Source organism: Oryza glaberrima, chromosome 4, assembly GCF_000147395.1.
Source record: "Oryza glaberrima chromosome 4, OglaRS2, whole genome shotgun sequence".
Classification (NCBI taxonomy): domain Eukaryota; kingdom Viridiplantae; phylum Streptophyta; class Magnoliopsida; order Poales; family Poaceae; genus Oryza; species Oryza glaberrima.
This window is the reverse complement of record NC_068329.1, coordinates 16,976,354-16,983,541: the sequence shown is the minus strand read 5'-3', so window position 1 is coordinate 16,983,541 and position 7,188 is coordinate 16,976,354. Positions and strand designations below refer to the sequence as shown.

The 7,188-nt window shown below is 42.5% G+C and overlaps 1 protein-coding gene across 1 annotated transcript; it reads right to left on the bottom strand.

Moving 5' to 3' along the window:
* Positions 1 to 1,883: 1,883 nt before the first annotated feature.
* On the bottom strand, positions 1,884 to 3,334 carry LOC127771915 (ethylene-responsive transcription factor LEP-like). Its single transcript, XM_052297860.1, has one exon. It carries the CDS (start codon positions 3,261 to 3,263, stop codon positions 2,370 to 2,372), a length of 894 nt encoding a protein of 297 aa, XP_052153820.1. The 5' UTR covers positions 3,264 to 3,334; the 3' UTR covers positions 1,884 to 2,369.
* Positions 3,335 to 7,188: the final 3,854 nt, after the last annotated feature.

The window sequence follows — 7,188 nt, the reverse complement described above, 5'->3', positions numbered from 1 at the left end:
TGGACAATGCTAGAAAGACTTACATTATGAAACGGAGGACGTATAGTCCAGGGGAGTGACCAACGATTGTTGTGTTATCGTGCTTGCCAGTCTAACCGTTTCACCTACAGCTGATTATAATCGTAATGTTTCTTAACGATAAAAGAATTATTTACTAATAAGGCTATTATGTGTATGTTGTTAGCTACTTAAAAGTCAATGATAAAAAATAAACTATAATAAAAAAAATCAAATCAACTACAAAACTAAGATTTGAAATTTAAATTTTGGCTTCTACTGATAAGCTCAATGGACCCTAGTAGAGAACTTCTACATGCGTGTGATCTAGGGTGGGTGTTGTACTTTTGCGTGTGCTCTAGGGTGGAAGTTTGTTCACTTGTGAAAGCTATGTGATAGTGACTTTGTGGCTCACCTTTTCTTTTAACTAGGATATGCTCCGGTATGAAATATGGGCATGTTTGGTTGGGCTCTAAGTATTCCTCGAAAAATGTAGTCAGCAGTGGAGCTATATATATGGAGCGAACCGAGAACCTCGCTCCACCCTTCTAATTTACTTTTTTAATCACTATGAGTCATTGACATATGAAATAGTACTTTTCATCTTTGAAATCTTTGCGATGGTATTCTTCAATATTGCCTTATGAAAAATGACAATGTATATTGAAACTCATAATGTAATTGCTTTCGAAATTTAAAGTAATTACAATGTAAGTATAGTTAATTTGCAACATAAAACGATTTGATTTTTTTTAAATATGGTGCTATAAATATAGCTTCTTCCTCCGAGTAGCAACATTTTAGAATAAAAAAATACGCTATAAAAATATATTAAATCATGAATTTAATGAAACTAATTAATTTAGTGTTATTAAAACTAACCCAAAATGTTCTACAGATATGCTATGTTTTTCTAAACTTGGTCGACCAAATTTACATAAGTTTTACTCAACATAACTTAAAATGTTTATTTGTAACACAGAAAAGATTGTGTATTAACATTACACGAGAAATTATTTAATTGGATGAGAAATGCATGCCATGTATGTTGAAGAGATATACTCCCTCTGTTCCAAAATATAATGGATTCACATTTTAATAATACAAATTTAGACAGTATAATATGTAACATCAAATAAAAAACCCTTATATTTTAGCACATAGGGAGCATATATGACTTGTCACTTGCCTCCATCTATTTAACGAGGGCTCAGGTGTACGTACGTGTACCTGTGCAATAATTAATGTTTGCATATATTGGATGCAATGAAAAGAAAACAATTATCCGCAAGGGTAAAACGAGCCGACAAGAAATGAGGAACAGATTACATGTTGACACGTGGACCCAGTGAGGAAATTAAAGGAGCAATTCGACACGTACGTGTCCATTTCGCCGATCAATCGATAGGATAACATCGACAAAACTGCCTCGAAACACCACAAGAATTACTTTTATAACCGACAATACTATTCATAAAGCTTTTAGGACAGTGATACCTAATAATTTTGTAATTCATTCAGTTAATAATATGCCAAGTGATCGAAGAGAATGAAAAAGGTGATGTAGAAAATGAAATGTGCCCATAATAAGCTTCTATATTTTTTGGGTTTGGGTGTGTGGTGGGCCAAAAACACATGGGCCTTATATATGGAGGGAACATCGGCCCATGAAAACGTGGGCCTTTTTCTATGCACACTCCGTGCATGTACCCTACTGAGATCAGTCACAGGCTTTGCAGGTGTTAGCCCACTTGTCCAACTATATTTCTATATTTAATTAGGCCCTCTCATATATTAAACATTGGAATTAATTAAACCATCAATGACACATCCAGTGTTGCAGTAGTCACAGGTAATAAATAAATAAACGATCAAACAAAGGTAGATACATAAATATATATCATATATATGAGTAAGAACTGGGAAAATATTACACTGAAGCGCCAGCAACACACGAGTGACGAGTGCATGCCGACTGATCATATTTATACATACATACATACTCCATCAAACCCCAAAAGAATATCACTAAAAAAAATGATAAAAACGGAATGCATCTCGAGGGCTCAAGGCCCAAACTAAACAGAGCCCATGAACCCCCATCGCTGAGGATTCAGGCCCAACTAAGAAATAGGAGATTAACAAAAAAAATAATAATCGAAATACGCATTATTATATCTCACAAACACATGCGAAGTAATAATAATAATCAAAGTGAGTAGTAAACTGCTAAGTGCACCCCAGCAACTCACCACGCCGCTGTCCCCCACCGGCGGCGGGTGCAGGAGGTCGATCACGGCGGTCGGTCACCGGCGGCGGCGGCGACACGGACAACGCCATGGTCGGTGATGACGACCCTGGTTCGATCGGTTTCAGTAGTAGTAGGACGACGACGAGCCGCCGAGCTGGAAGCCGTCGGCGCCGGCGTCGTCGACGGCCGGCATCGGCGAGAAGAGCGGGCTGTGCACGTACCCCTCCTCGAAGTACATCCCGTGCGAGCCCGCCGCCGCCGGCGCCGCCGGCGAGGAGGAGTACGAGGTGAAGTCGGAGGCGTCGCACCACGACGACCCTCCGCCGCCGCCGCCGTACACGGAGAGGTCGTCGACCATCCCGCCGCCGCAGCCGCCGCTGGAGTATTCGTCGCTGCTGGCGAAGCCGCCGCCGCCGCCCGTCACGCTGGGCGGGAGGTCGTCGGGCATGGCCGCAATGTCGTCCATCAGCGACGACATGTCGACGCCGCCGCCGTACATGTACTCGCCGCCGAATTCGACTCCTCCTCCTCCGGCCATCACCGCCGCCGGACTGGGCAGCGCGGCGGCGGCGGCGGCGGAGGGGTTGGCGTAGAACGGCTGGAGCAGCTGATCGGAGGCGTCGGCGGAGAGGTCGGGGGAGAGGTAGGGGGTGACGGAGGAGCCCGGGGGCAGGTCCGGGTAGGCGAAGTTGGTGCGCGCGCGGGCGCCGCGGAGCGACCTCGCGGCGCGGTCGTAGGCGACGGCGGCCTCCTCCGCCGTGTCGAACGTCCCCAGCCAGTGCCTCTCCTTCGTCGCCGGGTCCCTGATCTCCGCCGCGTACCTCCCCCACGGCCGCCTCCTCACCCCGAGGTACCTCGTCTGGTTATTCCCTCCCTCCGCCGCCGCCGCCGCCGCCGCCGCCTGCTGCTGCTTCTTCTTCGACGCCGACGACGACGACGACGACTTCTTCTCCCCACCACCACCACCACCCGCCGCCGCCGTCGACGAGTAGAAGTACGAGGAGAAGTTCATCATCTTGGAGAGAGAGTGAGAATCTCTTGGTCGTTGACGAGAGGAGAGAGAAGAGAGAAGCTGTAGCAATGGTGGTTGGGATCGACGGCGATGGCGAGCGATGCTGATGCTGCATGGGGGAGGCTGCATGGGAGTATATATAAGCGCGGGAAAAGCGAAAAGTGGAGGGAAGAGGGAGAGTTTTAATTTAATTTTAGTTATAGTGGGGAGGAGGTTGGCCAAAAGCAGCAAAGATTATGTGCTAATACAACTATTATTAACTTAATCCTATATGGGGGATATATAACTTTGTGCCATGCATGATGATGATGATTAATTCGATCCATGCAGTGTATGTGAAGTGAATTAGCAGTGAAGTGATGTGTAGCTAAGTAGATAGGATGATGCATGCATGAACGGCACTTTGGGTTTGGGTTTCGATTCTGTGTGGGGACAGAGGTAACCAAAGGGAGGGGGGGTGGTCAACCCAATGATTTGGACTGGTGGATGGATGGAAGGAGGGTGCATGATTGTATATGGCCATATGGGATTAATGTTGTCAATAATATGTACTACTAACAAGTTATAAATATTAGGGAATTTGAGTACAAATAAACACCTCAGTTACATGCCTTCTTATTATTACCACAACATGTTATTTGGGTGAAAATGGATTATAATCTCCCGAACAAATGTCTTCTCTGTTTTTTTTTAAAAAAAAAATCAATGCTAATAGTTATGAAAAAAAGTAAAAAAAATACAAATAGTTATGAAAAATTCTAGAAACTTTTGATCATGCAGAGTACACTGGTATCTATCACTCTGCAAATTCTCAATTTACATGTCGATCTTATTACCACAAACATGTCAATTTGATCTATGCTCCTCTGTTTTTGGTTCTCAGGAGAAGAGGAGTGATCATGAATGGGTGTGTTTGTCAATGCTATAGTGAAACACAGAGATTAGGATAGGGACGCTCGCATCACTGAGTTGCTTTACCTACTCGTCTAGCTATAAATGGCATTGTCGCCTCGGCGATGAACATGATAAGATATGTGTTACCCTCGATGTAGTTCGTTTGCACATCATGTAGGACACACACTCTGTCACTGAAACATCCTAGCTAAATTTCCACACACTGAAATAAACACATCAAGTTACTCTCATGCAAACAACAAACACCAGATGCATGCGAGTATACCACATGGGGTTGTTTGAGATATATGAAGATGAAGACGAAGTCAGCGCACGTAATAAAGCCATTAGCATATGTTATTAATTGAGTTTTAGCTATTACAAATCTAAAAAATAGATTTAATTTAATATTCTAAAACAATTTCCATGTAGAAAAATTTAACAGTTTAAAAAGCGTACTAACGAAGACCGAGATAAAATCTCTATTTTAATAAGAAAAGAACATGGCCTAGATGCTGACCCCACATCCCTGTGACATAACACATTTATGCCATAGCTCAGCTAGACAAACAATTAAGAGAGAATCCATTATATTTACAGAATTTACAATCGATTTATAATTTGCCAATGACTTTGTCACGTTTTATAATATACCATCGATTTTGACTTAATTTATATGATTTATTATTGCTGTCCGAATCCCGATTAACCTCCATTAGGACTGTAGAATTTTTTTTTCCAGATAACCAAAATACCCCTAGTATAAAAAGTACTGAAATTACAACAAAAGTTCCAAAATTAATCCTTTCAGTGATCCTTGCATTACATGCATGCCGGAAACTTCCTCCTTCCCCGGCAGCAGGCAGGCAGGCAGGGCCGGCCGGCCAAGTTGCCCAGTACAGTGTACTCCTCCTCCTTGACGGCGGCGGTGCATGGCGTCCACGCCGCCGTGCGCGCGCGCGTACGTGGACCACGTACCCCCGCCGGCCGGCGACCGTTGCCGGCCGGCCGCCGGGCAGGCAGCCCACGACGGCAGGCAGGTAGTGTGTCGCGCGCATGCATGCATGATCGAGAGACAGACAGGGGGCGAAGGCGCGAAGCAGGGGAGGCACGTAGTACTAGTGCGCGTTAACGCGCTTCACCGACCAACCACAGCAACACGACGTACGTACGCGCGCGTGCATGCAGCGCCTGGCCGGCGAGCTCTGTGTGGACGCATGCATGCATGGCCGCCGCCGCAGCCAACGGGATCGTTTCGCTTCAATTCGCTCGCCGATCGAGGGCGGCCGCCGGCCGATCGCCGGCGGGGCCCGGCCTCCATGTCCAGCGAAACCGACCGCGAGCGAGAAGAACGTGCGTGGGCGCGACGTCGACAGGACAAACTATAGGCTCGGTCGTTGTTGCTGAGCAGTATGTATCAAAGCTAGGGCCGGCAGTACGTACGTACACACGTGAAATATTCGTCTCTCTCTGTGGGGATAAAATCTAGGGATTCGTTTAAAAACTGTCCAAGTTTTTTTTCAATAAAAAACTTTCGGATTTGATTATAGTATAGTTTGTAATGTAATTATGTTAGAGTTGTAAGTTATAAGTTATAGTATAACTACTCCATCCGATCCGTTTCAGAGTAGTATTTTCAACTAAAGACAAATATATTATGAGAATATATTCAATTATAAATTTAATAAAACTAATTTGGTGTTACAAATATTACTATATTTATTTACAAACTTAGTCAAATTTAAAGTATGTGGTTTGACTTTGACCAAAGTCAAAACTAATTATAATTTTGAAATAGAGGAGTACGTTACAATCTCTATATAAATATATAACTTAGATATGAAAGTGTATATTTTTAAATTAATACTTAGATATAAGTTATACATATTATACTTGTAGTATATAGCTATTGTAGAATTATATTACAACTTATATTATTGCAAGATTTGAAAGTATATTTCATTAGAATAACTTAATTACGGTAGTTTTTTTAAACAGTGACTGCTCTCTTCGTCTCAGAATAAATAAATATAGCACTTAGACATGATACACTATTGGATGACGGAGGGAGTAGGCAGGAACCGACCTGAAAATTAATTAACCGCCCGTTCTCTCCCCGTACGTATAGTATACGAGCACGTGGCCGGTCGATCAACGTCTGCAGTGTACATGTGAGTTAGCTCGGGTTTAATTCGATCGATCGCCTCTACGGTACATCCAATTATTTTCCCAAACAGTATACTACAATCGAACATGCATTACTACACCACACTCAGTACTATATACTTTACTGCTATACATGCACATTTATGTACTATCAGGGGCATAATTAAGCCAGGTACGGCACACTATGTTTGGTAGCAATCCCCACATTTAGGCCCCTTTTCATTAGGACTATTGTGCAGATTTTTTTTTTGCAGTGGATTATATATATTTATATGGATGAATTACATATTTTAATAATTAAATAAATTTAAAAAATTGCTCCGTATAATTTATCTAAGCTTAGAGCCTCATTGGTTGGCCTAATAAGCTAAAGCAAAAGCCAAAATTTGAATGTTCTAACTTGATTTTGAATTTGATTTTAAGATATTTTTAACGTATTTTTTTGGCATGGATTTTTAAAACGTTACGAACAAATAAATAAAAATTTTATCTATAAATTATTTTTTATCCCTAATAAGCCGTTTTAATTTATTAGGGAATATGGGTAATCTATGAGCCTCTTATTTTTCGAAGCATGGAGCAAATAATCCATTTCAAAAATCTAGCGAGTTAGCTGTAAAGAACATGTTACATGGATTAATCTTAACTCCAAATATTTGCTACCTGCTACTGCTGGAAACACTCACAACATTAAAACCAGAGTCAAATTACTGTTATATACTCCATACTACTACTAACAATTTCGCTGCGAGAGACAGAAAGGGTTAATGCAGCGAGCGCAGGTAGGGCCATTGATCCATCCATCATCTCCATCGATTATCCAAGTGGGGCTCAATCAGGAGGAGATGGGAGAGAGAGGACTTGTCCA

What these genes read in the sequence shown, in the direction of transcription:
- LOC127771915 (XM_052297860.1), bottom strand. Translation starts at nt 3,263, where the DNA reads ATGATGAACTTCTCCTCGTACTTCTACTCGTCGACGGCGGCGGCGGGT.